The sequence below is a fragment of the Mus caroli genome, unplaced genomic scaffold (assembly GCF_978045245.1).
Source record: "Mus caroli unplaced genomic scaffold, Mus_caroli_1 scaffold_17, whole genome shotgun sequence".
Taxonomy (NCBI): Eukaryota; Metazoa; Chordata; class Mammalia; order Rodentia; family Muridae; genus Mus; species Mus caroli.
Genome location: NW_028227272.1, coordinates 49149104 through 49174475, shown reverse-complemented (window position 1 = coordinate 49174475; position 25372 = coordinate 49149104). Strand labels below are relative to the sequence as shown.

At 40.0% G+C, this 25372-nt stretch overlaps 1 protein-coding gene across 6 annotated transcripts in view; it reads right to left on the bottom strand.

The window, feature by feature from the left end:
- The window catches only part of Cblb (Cbl proto-oncogene B), a 181902-nt gene that overhangs the window by 36475 nt on the left and 120055 nt on the right, over positions 1-25372 (bottom strand). For all 6 annotated transcript variants that reach the window (XM_085832117.1, XM_021184357.3, XM_021184356.2 and 3 more), the window contains 3 exons: positions 17500-17703; positions 5831-6016; positions 3952-4314 (listed from right to left, as the gene is read on the bottom strand). In XM_085832117.1, coding sequence (XP_085688243.1) covers positions 3952-4314; positions 5831-6016; positions 17500-17703 — 753 coding nt within the window. The remainder of the gene's footprint in view (positions 1-3951; positions 4315-5830; positions 6017-17499; positions 17704-25372) is intronic.

Below are 25372 nucleotides of genomic sequence, written 5' to 3'. Positions count from 1 at the left end.
TGCTATAAATGGAAGACACCTTGTATTTATTTTAAAAGTACACATCATTTGCTTAGTATTTGATCATGCTGTAATCAGTTCTAAACTGTGTCTTGAGAGTTGAGCATATTCTTAATGCCATACATGAAATTCTGTATAGTTCTTCCTAATTAGGAGATGGAAACTACACAAGCATGCAAACAGCCAAAGGCTTACAAGTGCTGAGACTCATTTCTGTGAGTCTAATGTGATTGTTTCTGAAAAGGAGTTGTTGGAGGACAAAATCTAACATGTGATTCTGAATTCCACGTTCAACTCCACCCATTTCATCAAACCAGAAATTGACTGTCACTACCCGAGAGAGTGGAGTATACCACCATCACGTAGCTGAAAATGAATATTATATGTTCCTTAGGAATCTGAAGGATCTGTTTGTGAATAGTGGAAACAACAGTCTGCTAGATGCTGGCCTCTGGGCTCAGGCTCCTCCATGGCTGTCACCTATCCATTAGAAATCTACCAGAAATCTTAGGGATTTACATTTTTAAAATCTGCATCGCTGATCACGTTAGTCTGGTGCTATCTCTACGTTGAAAGCTCTTTCCTACATAAAGATCTGAGAAAACTTCATACCAGAACTGGTTTCAAATTGTCTTACCCAGTTTGGGGGCAGATGACTTTATCCTTGTATGCATTGCAATTCCTTCCCTTGACTTCTTTTCACCGTCCTGCTTCCTATCTACTTCAAATCCCTTCCTGTTATTTCCATGGAGGTCAGGTGGCAGGGCTGGGGAGGGCTACCCCATTGTCTGCCATCTCTGTTAGCCCAGCTTGTAGAGACCAGCTTGTAGAATACTTTATTCCTTTTCTGCCTTTCCTTTCAGGATTTCAACTTCTTTTCCTTTCAACTACACATTTTTTGGGTATTTGTCACACATCAGAGAGCGGTCTTGTCGGCCCTGGACTGTCCCGTGCTTAGACTGTCCCATTCACAATATTCTCACTGTGTCACAGACATCCAATTACTTGCACAGCTGAGTGAGGTGACGAAATGAGACCCATTCCCGAAAGGTCTGCGGCGTGGAAGCCCTCCAATGTGGGCTGTGCAATCTATTGTAAACCTGGCTATCCTACACTGGTTTTTCTGTGTGCCTCTAGGCGTCATATAGTCTTAACACGTACGTTTGGAATCTTTTCCTGTGACTTTGACTATATTGTCTAAGATTAGAGTGATATTTGAGGAAAAATTCTGTACAATGAAAAGGAATTTTATTTTAAAAAAATGTTTATCTGTTTGCTTTTATTTGATATGTGTAAGTACACACCTTAATACACACACACACACACACAGACATGCACATACACACAGACAGACACACACACCATGGGTGCCTAGATTTTATTTATTATCAAATGACAAATGCAAATGTATTTTCTATCTTGTGATTATAACTGCTCCACAATCTAGAGAGCATGTCTTCATGTGTTGTTCAGTAGGACACTGCAAATGAGGCCTGTGTGCACAAAGGCTCCCATTTTGAAAGTCAGCTCTTGCAAATTTTGGAACTTACAGATAAGTTTAATGTCATATGTATGAACATGCGCTTCCTCACACAAAAAGTTATAATCACAAGAAGAAGATCATATGGCAATCTTATCTAGAGATTCCTTCAAAAGATTGTTCTACATAAGGTCATCTGTAATGTCCTCACCAGGCAGATGATAAGTTAAAGACAGTGTTTATCACTAAGAATCAGCTGGGTCCTCAGACGCTCAAGAGAACACTGTTGATGCCCAGAAGTAACAACTTTAAGTTTGTATCATATTTTAAAATATTTATTGCAAAGCGAGGGTTTAAACAGCAGTTCTGTTGCAACATGAAATAATCTTTGAGGATGTAAGCACAGCCACGCTAATACACACAATGGAGCATAGAACTTAAAGAGTCTGTTCTCTTAGGAGGCCTCCTCAGAAGGAGAATTCAATCATGAGACAAAAATTAAAAATTAGGGAAAACTTTTATTTTAATTTTTTATTTCTCAGTGAAACTCAAGGAGTAAGTGGAAGGAGTAGGGAAGGAGTGAGGCAGAGAGGGAGGGATGAAGAGAGAAGGGAGAGGAAGGGAGGGAGAGAGAGGGAGAGGGAGAGGGACTATCCAAGAGGTTGATTAGAAATAGGATGAAAATCCCCCTCTCAGTAAGAGGTAACTTTTGTAGTTGGAATCCTCAACAGACCCAAAACTGAACCCTTTACTAATATATGAGAATTAGTGTTAATATTACAGAATATAAATCCATACCCAAAGGAAGACCTCATCCCACTTTTCAGATTATAACATCTGAAAAGTTAAGCGCCTTGTTCTGGAAGGCCAGCTTTGTATTTACACTTACAGTAACATCCAAAAGAACCCTGAAAGAGGGGGTCTTCAAAGAACCGGCCGTGCTGTCAACTACACTATGTATTTCTGATGTCATTTAGAAATAACTTGTAACCTGCACCCTGAGGATAAGTGTCTGCTCACATGAGAGCTTGTTTCAAGGCTCTTCCCAAGACATGTGTCACCATCCACAAACTAGCCAACAGAGACTAAAGGAGAAACACAAACTAAACCAAATCCCAGAAATTCTCTCCAGCTGAGACTCCAGGCTGTGGGAAGTCCTCTGATGGAGGACAGGCTCTCAATGTCTAGAGGACATTACCAAACTGTTTTTTTCTATATGCATTCTCCTTACACTCACACTGTAGTGAATTAACCGTAAAGAATTGAAAACCGTGCTATGGCAGCTCACTGGCAAACGTGGTTCGAAACTAATGCTCTCGGCTCTAGTATGATGCCTGTGAGAGCTGGCTCTTTTCACCACAGGATACCTGATAGGCCACTGTAGGAGTGATGTCAGGATGCAAAGTTTTCACCATCACGGTGTTTGTATACAAACATGCAAGTGCATGCACACACAGATACACAGACAAGACACACACACACACATACATGGCACTGCATAGTTTCTTTGTATCTGTCCCCCTTCATGTGACACAGGGTCTCAAGTTCCCAGTTGGCCTTGAGTTCCCCAGAGTAACCTTAAATTTCTCATTCCCCCATTGGGATTACACCTGTGTGTCAAGAAGTTGTTTTCTAAATGTCAGATGAACACATTAAATTCAATCCATAGTTTTGAAGTACTAGATTACACCTCTTAACAAGGACAATAAAAAGCTGGGGCCAACTGAATAGGAGCTAAAGAGGTGAAACTATTTTTAGTACAGAGGGAGATGACACAGATCTGATCTCACAGCTAACACCATGGAATAAAGCACCAGAAAGTATTTCAGGATGGTTTCTGGGGAGACCACCCAGTGTTCTAGTCTCAGTGGCTGCTGGTGCTGCCTCTTCAGATAGATGCCTGCACTCTTAGATTCGTCCCTAAATGTAGGTGAAAGAGGGTTAGTGTTGAAATGAATGTGGGAATGTCTTTATAAGGAATAGTTTGATTGGCAAACAGGAGTGAATTGGGTCATATTTTATAAGGTGAGAGGTTGGACTCTCTGGACTGGATCAAGTATAATGTGACCTTCAGAAGACCTCATCCCAAGACTGGTTTATGATATATGCAGTGATTCAACATTCCCAATTTTGACTGAGCAAGAAGACCTAGTCACTTCAATAACACTGAGTTATGCATCGGGGAGGCTCTCAGCAAAACAGTGAGGGAGCGGACCTATCTCTGTCCAGCTGTCCTGTGTCTGCATCTCGTTATTATACAGGGACAGTCTTTTCCTCCCTTCCCTCGTGTTCAACGTTAAGTGATCTTCTCACTGTCCAGAACATGGAGTTAAAGAGCACGGAGGAAGTACTGTGTCATCCAGGTACAACCGACCTATACACACTGTCCGGTATCTCACCCCCAGCAGAAAGCCTCCCAGGGAAAGCTTGGCAGGCTGCTTCTCCAGATTCTGTATTGCACATTTTCTTACCTTGGCTCCTTCTGAAGGCAAATCGTGGCGTCTGTGTTTCCTCATGAGAACCTGCTCGGAGCCCATTCTACTGTGCCTCCCATTTAAGCTGGAGTTTGCGGTGACGCCAGGCTTTGGAGAGCCATCCCCGAGGATTCGACATCCCATCACCTGGTTAGTCCCGAAGGCATCCCGAGGGCACCAGGCTTCAAGAGGCATGGGCTGGTCCCGGGAAGGCACACTCTCTCCATGGTGGAAGTGTCTGCTCAGTCTATTGTCAGGTGGGATGGGGGGAGGCCGCTCTGGCGGCGGAGGAGGATCTCTCAAGGGAGGAGGGGGTGCCGGGAGTGGTTTGTCTTGTTTTCTAACCATGCATGGAGAAGACTAAAAGAGAGAGGGGACAAAACACAAATCCAAGAGAGCGCGACGTTTGTACCATGCGCTGAAAAGACCTTCAGACACAGATTACTCAATCTCCATTGTAGCCACAATGCAGTATTATTAAATTTCTAATAACCTTTTTTGTGACTCTTTATGTTTCTTTTACTACTAATGAAAAATCTGAAAATTAATGAAAAACTTACATCAATGTTCCACACTAACAATTTTAAACAAATGACGATATACATGTAAGAGTTCAAGAAATCATACAGGAAAGAAGTAGAAAGTTATAATTATATATTAATTACATTATCATGGCAATAATCAATGAATTTGTAAACTGTGATTCCAGAGACACAAAGATTCAGAAACACAGTTTTTATTGCTTCTTCACTTTTGAAAACAAATTATTTGCAATATTTAGAGTTAAGATTCTTCTCTGTTTTCCTCTTTGTAGTACAATGGCAGCCACACGGGCGGGCCCTTCACTTTGGAAGTTTGAACAGCATTCCTAGAACAGTGAAGATCTAAATGGCAGAGCAGTTGCTGTCAGACTCATGACTTTCTGGGTTCTTAAAATGAAAAGAAGACCACCTGTCAGTCTAACTGCCAGGGGACAAATGGTGGAACAGGAGTCCTCCCAAGGGGACTCTGCACGCCCCTCGAGAGGTTTTAGTGTTTATTTAAAAGCTTATTTAATAAATAGTTTATGCTTTTTACATTAGGAAATGTCAAGGAACAAGAATTTGCTGCATGTCTATATAATTCAAATTTCTACCCTAGCCAGGAGTCACGGGATAGAAGCCAAGTTCGAGACAGCATAAGAGAAGAAAACAGCGCTAAATGCACTGTACTCTTTGGCAATCCTAAACTATAAGTCCATTAGCAAATCATATTAAAGGTTTTATGAATTTACATTTAATAAAATACATGCTCTTTATTATTAAAATTTCAAAGAATCCCGCATAAAACTACAATGAACTGTAGGCTTAAGTTAAAATTATGTCTTTAATATTAAACAGTAAAATAATTACTTTGCAAACATTGTAATTTGTTGTAATTAATTTCCTGGGTTGAAGTGCAGTCTGTACGATCCGTCTTCTGAGTCACCTACAGCATGCGTGATAATGTATCACACCTCAAGCCCTTATGCAAATACACTCCCCTGGCATTTTTCTTGTTATGACATTATGAAAGTAAGTGTAAAATACCATTTGATAATAACAGCACGCAAATTATTGTAATGCATATGATGACCTTTTAAATGCATTTTATAGATATTATACCTTACACTGCTATTTACTTAAGCAAATATTGGGTCTACAGACAGGCTCTGAGTAATTATATAACTTTCCTAGTAATTTTATAGCAATAAAGCAAGGGATATGACAGCAGGCTTGGTATAAATAAAATGAGAAACTTACCACTGTTGTTATAAACAACAAGCCTAAGTAATATGTAAGTACACAGAAAGCCCAGAGAACTGCCTTCTGTGTTCCCGAGGGAGGCCCTGACTCACCTTTGGCGAGCCTGTGGGGCTGCCACACGGAGAGCGCACGATGCCTTTCTGAATGAGATCTAGGCGGGGAGGCACTGGTGGCAGGCTGAGGTGGGGGATCTGGAGAGGGTCTGGCTGAGGCTTTCTTCTCTGGGCAAGCGGTGAGGAGCCTGGTGATGTGACTGGTGAGTTCTGCCTGTCCGTGCACTAGGAGAGAAGCAGAGAGGATGCTGGGTATTTGTGTGCAAAGGGAAGAACAGCCTGTCCTAGCTGAGGATGGCAATGAGGGCCAGCTGCATACTTGTTAAAGTAAATGCTGAATGACAGATGGGGAGATCTCAGTGCAGTCCTTGAGGGGAGGATACAAGGGAACAGACTGAAGGGTTTCCCTCACACCTCGTATGAAGGGCTGCAGAGAAAAGCACATTAGAATGCCACACAATCAAACGTAGGTTTTCTTCCCAGACTGCTTATTTAGTCTATAAGAGACCAGAAACACACCTTGCAGCAATGCACATCCTTCTGTGCTTAAAAAAACTATTTGTAAACAGAAGTTCTTTATTCTACACACTGTGCATGTATTCCACATGTTGCTCATGGAAAACTAGTAACGGAGATCAGCCTTAAAACAAGGAGACATGTAAAACACACACAGTTCAACCAAGTATATTTTTCCTTAAGCTTCCATATGGAAAGGAAATCCTCAAGCTAAATGCTTTTCATTAAAAGCAGCTATGCAAATCTCAGAGGGCCTGGCCATGTGCTGCAGAAGTCAAGATTTGATGCTGCCTCACGGTCTTCATCTTCTCTGGGAGTCACTGCTCAAGCTACACTTAGGAGCTGGTGAATGGCATTCCCCCTTGCAAATCCTTAAAAAAAATCATCTGAGGGGCCACTAGGTAAGCATCCAAAGATATGATGCCATTATGTGTAAGAATTGTCTTGTATTCCTCTTATGTACAACAGCGCTAGTCACAGCAGCCAAGATATGGAATCACTGTGTCTACCAATGGATAAAGAATGTGGAATATTATTCAGGGATATCTGTGGTGACATGCATAGAGGGTCCTATGGGCTAAGGCAGATACTAAAAGGCAGATGCTGTGCATTCTCTATGTGAAGTTTTAAAAAGCCCATTCACAGGACGGCAGAAACAGTGAGCACCAGAGGGTAGGAATGGGATAGATGGGTGTTTGGCAATAAGTATGAAAATGGACCTAACAGTGTGTGTGAGTTCTAGTATCCCACAGGACAGGACATAGGATAGTTATTGTCTGCAATGTCCTCACAAGGACTTAGTAAAGCAGAGAGCTACACACGGTCCACCAAGGAAGATGTCAGAAACTGATGCCACCCTGGGGTTAGACAGCTAGAAATTCATGTGCAAACCAAAGTTGTCATACTTATGACAGTATGTAAGAACTGTGCTAATTAAAAATAAATAGGAAGAAAAAGAATTTGTAGTGGTACATAAGAGAAGCAGCTTCTCCCACTGCTTATGTACAATTTCACCATCACAGCAAAAAAAACCCACTTAATATAGATTAAATAAAAGTACTGAAATCAGCATAAATATTAAAAATAGAATAAGAGTCTTATATTACAAACATATTAAAACAGAAACACTTCGTGGATTGTTTTCTTGTACTAACAGTGATCAACACAAAAGCAAATTTAGAACTGACTTTTCTATGATCATGTTTTTCTAAGGCAGAGTCTAAAAGTCAGAAACCCCAAATTATAATGTGCAAAGTTTAGAAGTATGCATATTGGCACATTCTTTGTAATTGATAATGTTTCCCTGGACATGGTGCCAATTTCCACACATTTTTTTCAATCTGTTTCACTTATTAGCTCTCTAATGCAAATAATATATACTTTCACTATGTAAACTTTAAATTAATTCCTACAAATTGCTATTGATGCTTGTTACTTACCAAAAATGCAGTTTTGAATCTGCTCTACACTGCTTAGCACTATATCAAGAGAATCTAACCACCATTAAATACGATCCTAGAACACAGTTCTCAAGTTGCTTTGAATAGATACCCTGTCATTTTATAATCATTACCTTGCTGTGAGGAATTGTTCTGGGCTCATTGTCTGTCTGGTATTATAATGTAGCTTGAACATTAGAATTTAAAGAAAAGATCATACAGATTTTCCATTACAGAATAAGTGACAGAAGGACTTACTGAGAAATTAACTATTATGTGTGGCATTAATACAAAGAATTTATGATACAAAATTCAAACCATTCACACTGGGGAGACCGGACCATTCTTTCCAGTTTAGGGAAATGAGTAACAAATCATTTGTTAATCTTGATTTCGGGTCTGTGCCACCGTTAGTACCCTCAGAACCCGATCTTTTCCTTTCAGCTCTGGTCAGAATCCACAGGCTTTCATTTCTGTCTCCAGATTACCTCATCAGCCTATGTGTCTAACCTCATCTCCTAAATTTACATCTTCCACAGGCAGGGATTTGGAGACTCTAGAAATATCAGAACCACAGTGGATCATTTCATGTGTTATACCTACCAATTTCCCCTTATTCACTTGCTTTAACTATACTTTACTTCTCTGACAAAAGCTGCAATGTGTTTTACTACGTAAGACACAATGCTAGTGACTGCCATACAGACTGCAGGATCCACATCTGTGACTTTAACAGACAATCTTCACGGAACAAGCCTAAGAGGCAAAGCATTTAAACTCCACTGCTTCTTGCTCAGCAACTGCTAACCATCAGGGGTGGGGGCTCATCCACTGCAGTTACTTTTCCCTTTATCCACACCTTTAAAGAACGACTTTAGAAGAAGCTTTAATAAGATCCATTATTATGGAAATGGCAAGACATCTGCTAAGGAGCTCTAAGTCTAGGCAGGTTATTATAAAAATGGAGCAGGAGAAAAGCTCCCAATAACTAATGAGAGTTCTAACAATACAGAGATAATCAAAGTCGCCTTATGATACTTCTAGCAAGATCTCTACTTAATGAATTTCATATTTGAACAAGGGAGATGCTTGTATTATAATAAGCATGTTGGGAAGGATTCAGAGAGTCAATATTCCTCTCTAAATGCCTGAGGATTAATGAATAGAGGTAATTTTTTAACCACATAAAATAGGAGAAAATATTTAAAGTCTATTTTCTTTGCTTCCAACTATTATCTTGGTCTTCATTTATTGTATTAAGTTGTGGGCACATCAGAAATTAAAAGCATTTAAAATAGCTAGTATAGAGTATTATTCAGAAGTTACACACAATGACAATGTTTAGTTCACACTCAAACATTTTCACACAGTTTATGGTTAGGCACAGATAGTTAATGTTCTCTATTCTTCGTTATCTCTAGCACTGCCCCATTTCAATAATAAGCAAAAGGTTATATGAAGCACATGGTATAAATCCAATACAGCATATTTCTCCACAGCCAAGCTCCCAGAAGCCTCAACCTGTAAGCATTTGAAAGACATTCAAATTGAGACACTGGGAAGAAACTCACAATGAAACATATGGTCAGCATTTCCTGGCATTCTCTGAGAGAAGCAGTGTGGTCATCCTGCTGCCTCACTAAGACATAGTTAGTCCACCGTGGAGAGAACGTAGGCTGGTTTCTTAGATACTGTTCTATTGCTATCTTAAAACACGATGACCTTATAGAAAGAAGGTATTTAATTTGGGACTCATAGTTTCAGATGGTCTATGACCATCATGGCAGCCGGCAGGCAGGCAGGTAGGTATGGCACTGGAGTAGTAGCTAAGAGCTTACATTTTGATCCACAGGCAAAAGGTGGAAAAAGACAGACAAAAGTCTGTCTGTCTGTCTGTCTGTCTGTCTCTCTCTCTCTCACACACACACACAGGGGTTGAGGCGGGGGAGACTGACAAGACACTGGAGATGATGTGGCCTTCTGAAACCTGAAAGCTCATACCAGTGACATACTTGTCTGTGACAAGGCCACACTTGTTAATACTTCCCAAACTGTTCCACTGTCTTCGGATGCCTACTTATAGGGACCATCATTATCCAAGACAACACAGTCAATATCTATGTTCCATTGGGGCTCTGGGACTTTTCAGATACTACCTAGTAGACATAAGAAAAAGGCTGAGCAGGCTATAAACTTATACATGTAGTACAGTTACAGGGATGGCTGACTGTACTTTACAGTCTGTCAGGGAACTAAACAACAAAATTGCCAGAAGGGCTACTTTACAGTAATACAGAGTGTGTCACATGCAGCTCTAACCCCAAGGGCACATCTCTATTAAAGTAATAAACTCTGCTAAGCACACAATGTGACACTGACTCTCCTTGCAGGGCCTCTAGTAGGAGGGTCACCAGTTCCTGGCTGGTGAATAGCCGTTTTAATCTCTAAATTTCTTTGAAGTTTTACGTTTTACCTTAAACACTTGTGTGAATTTCACAACTTGATGCATGTATACGTATGATTTTAATTTAAATTTGCATCCCCTCTCTCTTCCTGCGATACAACCTTAAATCCTGTTGCGAAGTTTAAGTTTCTAGAAATGAGTTGTGTTGAGTTTAGTGGCTTCATGTGACCTTTGGTTCACTCAGCCGCATAAGCAATTTTGAGAAGGCAGGGAAGGGTGACATATGATTCAGAAATGGTTCCACAGAGATGGCTGAGAAGCAAGAACACTCGGGAATGAAAGGAACAAACTTCAGCCGGTGGGCAAATGCTTGCACCTTAAACCCCTATTTCTCCTTACATCAGGCAGAACAATGAACAAACAATTACTATTTGGAGACTGCTGTTCTTCTCTCTAATGTGCAGAATTCTTAATTTTTAAAAATTTACCTCCAATACAGCAAATAAGTGTACCATAAACTTACCTAAATTATTTAACGCTTAAAAGAGTATTTACCTGACATCTTGACAGCTTTGCATTTTCTGTGTGGTTTAAAACATGAAACATATTTTAGTAGTAAATTATTTTGGGGTTAGTCTTGTACTGAAGAAAGAATGCAGGCTACCATGTGGGTAATGAGATATTACAGAATGTAGCCAGTTTTTGCTAAATCAATATAATTTCACCTTATAAAGGCAAGAGTAGTAAAATCTAATCAAACTCACGGACAAATCAAGATAATAATATTTAATTCTCAGCAGGGCAGCACTGTTCGAAGGAGTTTTAACTTTCACTATATAAAAACTAATGTAACAACAGATGCTTGCCTTCTGCATGCTTCTATTGTCGTTTCTAGGTTTAACCCATTCACCCTTCTCCTTAACGGGTGTATCTAACACAGGGAGGGGAAGTGTGCCAGACACTAAGCACAAAGCTAGCCTGAGACGCGTGGCCATGGGACTCAGTGTGGCTCGGAGAAGCACAGTTAGGAACAGCATCAGCAGGTCACCTAGCACTAAACAGTGCTCAGAGGTCTACCCTGTGCTCACCAACACCAGGAGGCCCTGAAACTGAAAGGAAGGGACAGACTTGCCCCTCAGGAAGCTCAAATCTGCCAGTCGAGGTGGACACAAGGTGGGGTGTCAGCATTCAAATGCTTGCTTTTCCTCCTAGGCTATATATTCTAATAATTTTGGAGCGATGTACAGCTGTGTTTGCCAGTCACCTATAATGACACACATCAAATGATAGAGCTTAGTGAAAGAAAAACTGGGAGTTTTGTTTTTGTTTCATTTGGCTTTCCTTTTCTGTTTGTTTTTTTTGTTTGTTTGTTTTTTGTTTTTTTTTTTTTTAGAAAATACAACATGCTCAATGCAACAGAACTAATTCAGGTTCTCTTACAAGTTGAGCTCATCAATTGCTTTATTTCACATGTAAGTTGTTAACTCTTTTCTCAATTATTTTATATAGTTGGCAAGTAATATATTCTATCCAAGACGTTTGATCTCAAATGTAGGGAAAAAAGGCACAGAAATAGAGAAAACTTATCTCAAAGAATAATAACTGTTTGAAATGGTTAATTGACATGAGTTGTTGTAATTATCAAAATGAAGGCGGTTGTAAGTTTGACGGTATTAATGACGTTATATATTAGTCTTCTGGGAGAAAGACCCTTCATGCCAGGGGAGTGTCGTAGAGAGGAGAGATGCCACGCCTGAGAAGAGTGCAGGACTGAGAGACATGGCTGCCACGTGAAGGAGCCAGGAGAGCAGAGCCCAGAGCAGCCAAGATAGAAATATAAAACTGTAATAATAACTTGGGATTATTGCCAGGAGGTAGATTAACCTCATGGAGGTTAGGCAGTGGTCTAGCTATTGAGTTAGTTTAGGCATATTCAAATATAAAGGCGATGTGTGAGTCTTTCATTCGGATACATAAACCATTGATGCAGGTATCGAATCTGCCGCCAGGATTTATTTATTAAATATTAATTCTATGAACAAACTATTAAAAAATTTCTAGGGGTGGGGGAGAAAAAGATTGGCCTGGTGGACTAGAAGAATAAATGAAAATATGCAGCTGTATGGAGTGGGAGGAGGGGGAACCTCTAGAAAGTTCCAGAGACCTGGGATGTGAGAGGTTCCCAGAACTTGATGGAGATGACTTTAGCCTAAATGCCCAACAGTGGGGAGATGGAAACTGGAGAGACCACCTCTAGTACATAGACAGGGTACCCAGTGGAAGAATGGTGTCACCAAGCTACCTTCAAAATGTTGGGCCCAGATTTGTTCTTGTCTACAAGAAATGCAGGAACAAACAAATATGGAGCAGAAACTGAAGGAAAGGCTAACCAATGACTGGCCCAACTTGGGATACAGCACATGGTTAGGCACCAATTTCTAACACTGTTACTGATGCTATACTGTGCTTGGAGACAGGAGGCTAGCATGGCTATCCTCTAGGAGGTTCTGTCAGCAGCTGAATGAGACAGATGCAGATATAGTTAATCATTGGACTGAAGTTGGGGACTCCTATGGAAGAGTTAGGGGAAGGATTGAAGATGCTGAAGAGGATGGCAACACCATAGGAAGATCAACAGTATCAACTAACCCAGACTCTTGGGAACTCCTAGAGACTAAGCTATCAACCAGGAGCATACATGGACTGGACTGATCTGTGGCCCCTGGCACATATGTAGCAGAGGACTGCCTTGTCTGGCCTCAGTGGGAGAGGATGTATCTAATCCTATAGAGAATTGATGCCCCAGGGAAGGGGAATACAGTGTGTGTGTGGGGGCGGGGGGGTAGGAGCACCCTCTTAGAGGCAAAGAGGAGGGGGAACGGGGTGAAGAACTCTTGGAGGGGGAACTGGGAAGGGGGGGCAACATTTGGAATGTAAATAAATAAAACAAAAGAAGAATTTGCTGATCTTTTCCAATATTAAGAAGTTATCTGACTAGCATTATGGGTATCTTATTGTCCCTGTAATAACAGAGAAAACTCCAACTTTCCCACCCATCATACCTATACTACTTCCTGCTTCACAGCACACAGAACAAATTACTTGGGAAATCTCATAACTCAGAAATTTAGATAATGGCACCAATGTGGACAAAATATTAAAACACTTTGAATGAAATCATAAAACGACTTCCTATCTAGAAAGACAACAACTCAGCATTTTACAGTCGCAGATTCTCTGCTTATTTGAACCACCATTATTACCAAATAGACTTTACTAATGAAAGAATGCTAAGGAAACAATCTGTATGGGCAACTTACAAATACTGGAAGTGTGAAATCTCCATGGTAACGGGAAAATACAGTCAGCTCAGTTCTCTATGTAATGATGGAAGGATTATTACTTTAATCAAGGCAAAAGGCTTAAGACAGGCAGGGACAATCGCACAATACGATCATCAACCAGTTTACGGAAGGAGAGAAAGATGAGCAAGGGAAGTAGCAGATTAGAACACTGAATCTTCCTGTTGGGCGGTGATGGACAGTCACTCCTGAGTTGGCAAAGCAAGACTAAAAATAAAAAAATACAGGATAAGTTGATGAGGCTTACAAAACAGGAAGAGCATGCATGAAGAGTGTCCTGTGTCAAAGTTAGGAGTCGTTTATAATCTGTTTTCTAACTCACTTCTGGATAAAATCTACTGAACTTTTTCTTTTTAAAATTAAAATGATTTTTTTAAGCGCAAGATTTGATCAGGTAACCACCCTCAGACAGAAGATGCACATGCATTGATTGGTTTATTTTAGATAATTACTGAGTGTGTCTCGGTGACAAAAACATTAGGTGTGGCCTGGTTTTAGTACTTATAGTCGTCTGTAATAAGTCTACATAGCAGCTGTACTAAAACACATAAACACAGCATAGAAACATGATTTTGCAGCGATATTTTTCCAACTATTGAGAAAGAATTTATGCTTGCACCCATACCAAAACTAAGGATGCATTGAAAGCTAAGTGGCAAAGGTTGGTGAAATAATACAAGAGTCATGCTCTGCTTAACTGACTAGGCAGATTAGTAGACATAAGAGCCATTTAATTAAATCATGACATCAAACTAAAACTAAAGAACGGCAATTTAATTGCATTTCTAAAATATCTGACTGCTGTAGGGGAGTGGAACACTGAAGGTCACAGACTCATTGAGAGATGTGAGCCAAGAATGCCAGAGAGCATCCTTCTCTTGGGGTTAAACAACAGAGAGAGAGGATTACTGAAAGTCTCTCATTTTCCAAATAGACAACTCACAGGGTCCCAGGAAGAACCAATCAGGAGAGGCTGGAGAGGACAGAAGGAAGCCCTGTCCCTCACCTTGTACTCCATTCTCAGTTTGTGGTACTAGAGTCCTATGAGATGAGGCCTAAGCTTCAATTTAATTGAAACTGATATAGGACAGGCGTTTTCTCCTTCTCTAAGTAGCAAGGTACACAAAGATGTCGACAGAATTATTCTTGCAGCCACACCCCAATCTCCTTGTAGAACACTGAACTTTAGTCAGAAAAAACAGAAATGCCTTCTTCCTAGCTAGAAACCGGTGCCCCAGAAATTGAACTGTCTGAGCTGTTGTGGGTTTCTCAAATGCTTTCCTGCCATTGGAGGTTACCCAGGCTGGCATTCAATAAACTAAGTGTACCCTAAAAGCTATACCTGGGGCAACAAACTTTTCTGAAAGGGCCAGGTAAGCAATATTTTAGGCTGAGCAGATCAAGAGATAGGAATCAAAGTGACTATGTTATTGCTTCATTATCACCTCAACACATTTCACTTGATATTCAAATTGTTACTTCAAGGGAGAAAGTCCCATCAATCACTAAAGGCAATGTTACAGCATCCACTCCTTTATTCTCACTGTCACTCTGCATCCTTTCTTGATTTTGAATAACTCTCACGCAGGACATGAGACATGGCCAGACTGGCAGAACAGTGAGCTGGGTCCCTGATGTCTTCTGGATGGGGAAGCATCATCCCTGATGTGTCAGTGTAGCTCCTTTTACTTGGACTGAATGCAATGATCTGTACTAACTCAGACTGGGAAGTGGGTCACAATCTGCGGCTTTCTTAATTTCAATTAATACAGGCAATAAAATAGCCACTATTTGTGGTCCAACTGACTTTACAATGTGTTAGTCTCTTAAATACGTGACCTCATTGGATCATTTCAACAGTTATTATAGGAAATGGCTGTTGCTGTCCTGCTTTGCAAGAGGATGCAGAAAATGGGAAGAGTGCTAAGTAGTTTGCTTCAGAGAGTTCTAGTTCTATCCTGTTACAGAGCTGGTTCACTGTTCCCTTTATCTGGAAGGCTGAATGTTAGCTGTTTGGACGCTCAAATCGTAATTCTCTTTGAGACTTCTTTCTTCTGTATTCATTATTTAGAGTTACTGAGGAGTAACAACTTTCTCTTGGGTCAAAGAGGCCATATAATTAAACAAAGCAAAACAAAACTTAACAGATGTTATCCTGAAAGGGGAGATAAACACCAGCCTATGAGTTACCTTATGGAACTTACGTACATCTAACAGGGTGAAGAACCAACATCCTTTCAGCTCAAAGCTGAATTGGAGCGTAGTGACACTGGTGATGTCAACCTACCTGCACATGTAAGGTTTTTTCAAGTAAATAGGATAATGGAATGTCTGAGGTCAGTGTGGAACTCCCAGACAGAAATTCCAAGAGTTATCTTCAGCAATATTTGAATCAGCCCTGAATTAGCTGTAGAAATGGCCTCCTCTGGACTCTGCACCTACTCTTTCCCTATTGCATAGTAATAGGGGCATAGGTTGAAGTTCCTGAAGTGGCTGCCATCATCACCACTCCACCTCAGTGGCAAAGGGCTCTCTCCTTAAGGCTTTATTGGAAAGCTCGTAGGCCAATGTGAACCTCAGTGGGATGTGGCTGAGTATCATGTCTGCAGGAGCCAGGAGGGAGATGGTTCCCGTAATTACAGATGCTCTTGTAGCAACCAATCCCACCTCTGAGGTCCACAGCATTCAACTTCTCCATGTGATTTGGATTTTCTGTGTATTTCTATGCAAAGGGCAGTCTGAGATCTAGCCACCTACCCACCACTTCTGATTTCTAAATTATTCAGCTGTCACGCTGATTCTTTTGTGAAGTAATCACTGATGGGCAGGAGCAGTTACTTTCAGTTCATAAGGTCAGTGCTCTAACTTAACCAGCAAATCTTAAGTTAGAGTGCATTCACAGAGATGATTTTATGCAACTTCTTACAGATAGAGCACCAGGATGTCGTTTCTGTTAAGAAATATAAATCTACTGGACACTTTTATATTCAACAAAAATGGTAATCAAGTACAATCTTACTATTTCAAATAAAATAACTTCCTATCTTCTATTTTTCTCCACATTTGTTAATCTCATTCTTGGATTTTTAATTTTATACAAATGTTCTCATCTGACTCCCACTAGGTTTAAACAAATTATTCCCCTTCATCTAATATTTTTCTGAACTAATGAATACTGAATGTAGTGTTTCAAATTATTATTTTTATTTTTGAGAATATATAATCACACAAACCTCCATTTCCTCCCTCCAAACCTTCCCAAAATACCTCTCCTTGCTCTCTTTCAAATGTCTGGCCTCTTTCCTTACTAATCATTGACACACACACACACACACACACACACTTACTTTTAAATATAACCTACTCAGTCTGTATAATATTACTTGTATATATGTTTTCAGGGCTGACTGTTGATTATTGGATAAACTATTGGTGGACTTTTCTCTGGGAAAGACTATTTCTCCACTCTGTATTCCTTAGTTGTCTGTGGTTGTGTGTAGGGTTGAGGCCTCATGATCTTCCCCCATCCACTTTCATTTATTGTTGTCCTTGTTCTGCTCATGTTACACAGTCACGCTGGCGAGACTCCCTCCTTCTGAGATTGTTAGAATGAAAGAAAATCCATAGTCCTTTGGTTCTTCCAATATTTTTCCCACTTTGCAGTCTTCCCTAAACTTTAGATGCAGGGGTGTTCTGTGGATGTATTGACTGGGACTGGGCTGTACAACTCTAACACTTTGCTTCATTTTGGGATTTTGGGGCAGAGGTGGGGCAGTTGTCTTTATCAGCTGCAAAGAGAAATTTCCGTGATGGGGAATGAGGGCTACACTATTTTTGAAAAAGGGAATACTGCTTATATTTGAACCTTAGTTTTAAATCAACAATGCTTTCTCAGCCAAGCACACACATAGAGACTAATTGATTGGTACTACTAATTAAATAGTATTAATTGTAGCACACAAGCTGCACTCATGCACTCACGTTTACCTTTCGAACACTCGCCAGCCTGTTCATCATCAAAGACTCCTCTCGATCATCGTCATCATCTAAGTCAAGCATGGGGATGCTGAAAGGGTCAATGATGCTGCAGCACCTGGAGCCTTCATCTCTGGGGTCGAAGGGATCCACAATGATGGGCTCAGTTCCTTTTATCTCACAGCGACAGAAGGGGCAGCCTTGGCCATCAGACTCCTGAAACAAAGACAACAAACTGACTGGCTCAAACCAATCTAGAGAAGTCTGAAGGTTGGACGTTTATAAAATGCTTCAAAAGTCTGTGGATCAATGATGGGTATATCTTGAAGAAGCAGTTGAGCACAAAGGTGGTAAATCAACAAAATATTTTATGAGCAAATGCAAAAAAATAAAGCTTGGACAGGTAAAGAAGCTTAACTTAATTTTCACAAGTATCAATTTGTAATTCTAATGAGCAAGGATTTACAGTCCTCAAATACTGAAAAATGAATTATGTCCCTCTTCAAAACAACAATGCTAATTAAACATTCCATAAAAAGAACATCCTGGCAAAATTAAAAATGACTAGAGCAATAATTAATAGTAATCAAAGCAACCTATTTGAAGTCTACTTTGGAAAAGTTCTTGTGCTTACCAACTGTGTGTAAATATTTCTGCTTACATCCTCTAGGATTTGTCAAATCTTGGTTAATAAAGGAATGAGTATGGAAAATAAAATAATATTGAGAAGTAACCATCTAGGCTAAAAGCATTATGGTCTACATCTTACACATCCTCTAAAAGGCTCAGTTACCACTCTTCCTTATCACCTTCATGACACAAGGCTTACTGGAATGCAGTGAGCTATACTGGAGTGTGGCAGTGAAGGTGTTATCAGCACACTGCCCCCTTTCCAATCTTTCTCTCCAATTTCTAGGTGACAGGAGGTGAGCATCTTGGCTCCATCACATGCTTTATCACCAGCCCAAAGCAAGGAACCCCACCAAGCATAGCCTGAAACCTCATGAGTCATGAACCAAGATTTCATTCGTTAAGTTGACTTATCTCAGTTCTGACTCAACAGTGGGAAGCTGACTACTGCAGAGCCTGTAGTCTTGACTTGTTCGTGTGGAATCTACCACTGTAAGACATGAAGTATCTCCCAATCTAGATTTCAAAGCAGAGGCTACAAAAGATTTGGTAAAATACTTTGGGTCGAGAAACGTATTTATTGGTGATCATTAGGTTTGGTTCAGCCTTCCAAATTCATATCTCTAAGCTCTAACAGCATTGAAAATTCCCAGTAGGGAGCAGACAAAATGAGATGCCCTCTCACCCTGCCTTATAGACAGAGGAGTTAAAAGACAGTCACTACCCTGACATTTTGATATTGTACACTAAGATTAGTACTGCATTGTAAAAAGTTAAAAATTTAATTTTTTTTTAAAAAAAGCTGGAAAATTATCATGATTTTTGCAGACAAACACACAAAAGCTATCCTGTACTTAACTCAGGACCACTGTACTATAGCCACTTGGCCTGTGGGAGCTGAGTCACCTGCCTTTAACAGTGTGACTTCAGAGGTATTGTAAAAAGTTCTCTGGACATCTCTGGACAGATCCCAGATGTCTACTTGGAAGCAGATACTATTGGTCTATTGTTTCCTTTAACTTCTCTCGGATCAACAGACTAAATACCTTCTTTACAATGTATATTACCAAAAAGAAAAATTATCTTTGAATAGCTTTGGTAAAAGAAACAACATTATTCATATGTCTTTACATATTTTTAAGACTCAAAATTGTACAATTATATATTTACATGTGTATACATATGTATACATATGATTTTGAAGAGAGAGGGAGGGAGAGAATAAGAGAGAGAGAGAAAGAAAACATAGCAGTCATGTTCAGAGCTGATGGCCATAAAAGTATTTTGATTCATAATTTCACATAAGATTAAAAGAAACAAGATTGAATTCTTCCATTTTGGGTAATCTCCTTACTTTGATCTTTTAACACTAAGAAACTTTTAAAAAATCTAAACCTTCCTAGTTCAATTTTACCAAAAGAACCTTAAACTTACAGGACCATTCAATACACATTATCACCTGGATGAAACCTCGCTACTGTAATGATTAAATTTTGTACTGTGTGTATGTATCAGTGTTTCTGTATAGATCTACATTATATCGGGTCATTCAAAAAAGGTAGCTCTTCATGTGTATGCTGAAAAAGGAACTCATGTTCTCTGTAACAAGAATGTGTGACAAATGAATGGAAAGTAGAATTCTGGGCCCTATGTGGACATTTCATTCCCAATACACTTTAAACAGTGTTGTAGCAAATTAACATATAGAGTATACTGAATACATGTATGTATTCAATGCCCACCCTGAACAATGATCAGTCCATGCCTAGTCTGTTTCCTCTATGCCTTCATGTCTTTCAGCTGTCTATTATTTTGAAGTACACTGTATAATTCATATACACATATTTTAGTATGGATGCCTAACCGCAAGGCACATAACGATCTGAGTGCAACTATCGCAACTAAAATAACGTATTCCCAGTCAATCATAAAGCTGTACATTTGCTAGTACAGTGACTAGAGGCTGTAATACGTTTTATCATGCTCTCACTTCCAGGTCTATCATCCTGCAGCGTTGGCCAAGGACTGTTTGAATCTACGCTACCTCTTTCCTCCTAAGATTGACTGACTTTCCCGTGGAGAGAGGAGGAGGTGATAGGCAACAGCATCCAGACAACACAAGAAAGCCTGGGCATGGTTGGTCTAAACCAGGACTTAAGGTCTTTCTCCAATATGTTTACCTGGCTGTTAATGTGACCCTTTTTCTTAGATTTAACATATGTACATTTCGGGGATGTTAAATGTCAACAGCTACACTGACTACCCATATCGATTGACAAGTGGCTCACACTGACTGCAGTGTATCCTCTGGTATGACTTCACCCATCACTCTTTGGCTTTCATTTAACTACTGTCATATGCAAATGAGGCATAGCCATAAATTTTCAAATGCGGCTTTGGTTCCTCTGCCCTAGTTTCTGTCATATGGTTGATTGAATACAGATGAAGAATGTCTAGAATAGACACATAACCCATCAGGATGGTGCGTCGATAATTAAAATAATGTTCCTGTCAACATATACTTAGGTCAAGATCGAAGAACATATGTTACCGGAGAAGAAAGAACAATAAATAATTTTGTACTTAGTCCTGAAGATGTTCACAACTTGTGAATGTCAGGAGGAAGTATTTAAGATTCCTTCTATTCTAATTGACTCAGTAGCTTTCACTTCCCTAATGTAGAGATACTTCAAAATTTAAGGTGAGAGAAGTTACTAGTGAAAACTAGTTACCTAAATATTACCTACATAATATATCCAAGATATAGTAATTTAGATTTATATACCATCCATTAACACCATGAATTAATATACATAAACATAACTTTAGGCCATAACAATCCAATGACAGAAAATACAGAAAAAAAATAACGAAGAAAACAAATCTGCTTTACTATAAACAGTCTTTAAGCGTGCAAGTGAACATTGCAAGTTGAAACTATTACCAGAATCACCACATTGCTCGCTTGTTTCTCTCTCTCTCTCTCTCTCTCTCACACACACACACACACACACACACACACACACACACACACACACAATGACTCATTGTCTCTTAAACGTCTTAAGATAAGCATTACACATGTAATTTATTTGCTTTCAGAATTATTAGTGAAGCACTGTGACTAACAGCAACTTGCTTTCTTTATAGAGTGTGCTGTATCTGTGTGTGTTCCCAGAGCTGGGTAGATGAAAGCCAGAAGTCCGTGTTGGCTTTCATAACAGTAGCAAAATGACAGTTATGAAGTAGCAAAGAAGTAATTTTAAGGTTGGGGGTCATCACAACACGAGTCAAGGGTCACAGCATTAGGAAGGTTGACAGCCACGGATCTACAGTACCCTTCCCATTGCGCTATGCTTAGGGTCAGCAGACATTTGACTTAACACTACCAACTTTTAAACGACCCATGAGGCAGCAGAGATGGCTCTGAGGTTAAGAACATTTATTGCTCTCGCAGAAAACCAGGGTTCAGTTCTTAGCACCCACATGGTGGTTCACATTTGCCTGTAACTCTAGTTCTATGGGACCCAATGTCATTCTCTGGCTTCCACAGATACAGCTGTGACACACAGATAACACACAGGCACAACATTCATACACATAAAATAAAAATAAATCTTCAAAAAGAACAGCCCACAGTAGAGTGTTGGTGTCAACTAATACTGTTCCCAAATTGTCCATTTCAGTTCTCAAATACACTGTGACCCTGTGAGAATCCGTCTACTAAGTTAGCAGACTTAGGCTCTAGTGTTTGTTCTCCAGGATTTTATTTTTGCTGCAGTGGGTGAGATGGTTCTACAGGTACAGGCCCTTTCCTTCAAGTCCGCAGACTGGAACCTGTCTGTAATCCCACCACTCCTGTGGACAAAATGGGACGTGGAGACAGGAGACTGGCCAGGAATCTGAGGCCTGCTAGACTGGGCACAAAGAAGAGGGTCCCTGCCTCAGCAAGGCGTAGGGAGAGGCCAGCCTCTTCAAAGGCTTCTCTGATTTATATCCTCAACCTTGTTCCGCCCCTCCTCTCAGACCTGGGTACTCCTCATGCCTGCTCCATTGCTCTAGCTCAGGAAAACTCCCAACTCCTTCAGTCCCGCTCCAGAGAAAAAGAAGCTCCAGTCTATTCTATCACACGAACCCAGAAAAGACACAGTAGAAGTCAAAGAGAGAAATGTACGTTTGAAATGGTCTTAAAGGCAAATATTGTTTTAGTTTTTGTTAAAAAGTTTCAAGAAGGGTAGACATGTGAATGTTGCTTTTAAAGTAAGTCAGAATCATATCTGTTTCTCACTGAGACATAAGCAGTCTTTTTGCCTCTCCACAATGCTCTATTTGATCATATCGTATTAATGCAACACTCAGATTTGAATGTACTCACTGTTTTCTTACAACATTTTGGACACAGAAAAGTCTCCTGCAAATGTGTCTGAAGAAAAGTCTAGGGGAAAAGCCATAGAAGTTAAGTTTTCATTTAATAAAACTAGGGTTGTTGGCAGAATTCAAAGTATAGCTGCCTAGCATTGACAGTGATCGCCCTTTCTATGTGAGACAGTTAAACTCAGTTTGCTGTCTGTGTCATCTAAAGTGCAGACGTGGTTCAGCAGAACTGCTTGTTTGTTTTTGTTTTGTCAAAAGAGAGACACAGTTCCTTACCTTACCCTGCATGCAGTGCTGCTGCTGGGTTACTGCAGTGTTTTACAGACGGTGCACAAAAGGAGAAGATGCACTCGGGACTATACATGGAAATGTTTTCTCAGCCTCTTACTGACAGGTGAAAGTGAGAGGGGTGCCCGCGAGCTTTACTGATCAAGAGTGAAACAGAGAAGCCGCACCCAGAGAAACTCAGCTTCAAATGCTCCAGAAAGCATATTATTTAAATTACTTGGTATTCTGGGCAAACTCTTCCGTGGTTATTCAATTTATCAAATAACACAGATGTTTCAGAAAATGAAAAAAAAAATCTGACACCTCTCTGGAGGCATGACTAATAGGCCATTATGACAGCAATTAAGGAGCACCCACTGACACACTGTAACAGCAACCACTACTGTGCCTTTCTGAGGTTTGCTGTTAATTACATCAAATTTACGTCCCCAATGAATTGAAGTTAAACTAAAACAGGGCATCAAATGAAAGACAATTTTAGTGAAGAACAACTTGCTAAAAATGCACTTTCTTGAACACATTATAATTTGTAGTCCAGGTTCAATGTTCCCTGTTGGATGCTGACACATACATCCTAACTTCTTGGGAGGCATGCGTTTCCCTAAAATCATTTTCATATCAGCACACCTAACCAAAGAACTGTAAAGTTAGAGGAAACGGTTTCATGTCCCTAATGAAACCTGCAGGAGAAGCGGATACTCGTGTCAGGTAATTACTGGTCGTCATCCCATCTATAAAACGTCTAGCAGTGAGTTTAAAGTAGAAACTACCTCTGAACTTCCTTTTTGCTCAGAGATTGCTATAGAGACACGAGCTGCTCCCGAGATCCTCCTTAAAACAACAGTCAAAGCAACAGGCTTGACTTCTCGGGAGCAAATGCTGATGTGCCCAGGGTGTTCCTATCAAAGGGTGTTGTTCAACGATGGATTTGTGCTGTGCATGATTTACCTTAAAAGCTTAACTTTTTATAAGGCTGTAACAGTGGAAAATCTCATGAAGTAAAACTAATAGCTTTAAAGAAAAAAGGAAAAAAAAATGACCCTGTACTGTATCATTTTGGAACACAGGCAAAGTAAAAAGACAGAGACATCTGTTACAACCTGCCTTTCTTTCAGCCCAGAACTCCAACACTCAGAAATCTTCCAGTAAATCTGTAACTTTAGATTCAAGGTTTGACGATATATTACAGAAGGAAAGAAATGTTCTATAGCTGTGCTCTGCTCACGCACACACCATCAGTTAAATCCAGTGAGCCTCAAACTGAGACTCCCAACAGGGGGTTGTTACTGAACGTTTTTTCACTATGTTTTAATTGAATTAAATTTGTAACACTTGTTCTTAATAAAGGAAACATTTTTTAATAGCCTGTCTAAAGGATCACACAATATTGCTGCTCATGCACTAATTGGAAGGCTTTGCACACTGATAACCTAGTCAGCAGGGCATATTGAGTGGTATCTGTATGTGGATGTAGGAATGCCCCTTACCTCATAGTAGACACCTTTACTGATTATCGAATTTTCACTAGTGATATCCCGCTGAGATGCAATGATTCCAGACTGTCACTTTAGGAATTTCAAGCCATGTCCAAATGACAAGTTATTTAAAAATGAGGAAAATGTGCATCAGACATCACTGCAAATATTTCTTGAGAGAACACAGTAAGTTTCCACTTACTGCCAGGTCTTGTGGCCATCTGTGCCAGAGGTTAAGCTAGTAGCAGAGGTAAATAACAGGGTACAATGTCTACAGCACAGAACACATGGATCTGTGGCTACAAGTTTCCAGGCACATTTTCAGGGAGAAAGGACACCAAGGTCTCTGAAAGGTAATGCCTTCTCATGAAGAACTAACAGTCTAGAACAAGCACTCCATGAGGTTTTCCATCGATGATTACAGTACTGTCCAGTTAGAAGAATCTCATGCCCCACCCCCTCCACTTTCCTTCATAGCATCTGACCTGAAAATCAGCATTGGGTAACCACCTACATGCACGGACATGAACAGGCAAAGCGATCCCTGTATCAGAAATCCATACTCTAGACTGCAAATGGGTAGACATTGGCATGTTTACAATATAACCAGGAAGAAGCTTATGCAGTTGTACAAACTGAACCAAAACGTTTATTAAAATACTATTTTTGTGAGGAGATATCAACATGTTGCCAAGTTTTCTTTGTCTATATGCAAAAGCTGACCATCTGTTTAGGATAACAGTACTCACTAGTGGTGCAAGTGTAATTTAACGGGACACTTATTTCGATTTCATGGACACATTTGAAATAGTTACCTTTTAAAATTTTTCTTAAGAAGTTATTAATTTACTAGTACTTTTTCAAATAACGTCTACTGATTTCTTCCTGTTTCCAGTGCTTGATCGTGTACACACTTCCCCAATTTCAAACAGTGAAACTGAGGAGTTAAGCATTAAAAGGGGAAACAGTAAGGGCTAATAATTTATGAACACTACTGGACATATCTACATGTAAGGTCTCTAACATCAATATGAAAATGTATGCAAGGCATCCGGGAACTGATTATCAGCTTGAAAGAGGAACTATAGGCAAAGCTGTGGTAACGTGAGGGGCAGAGC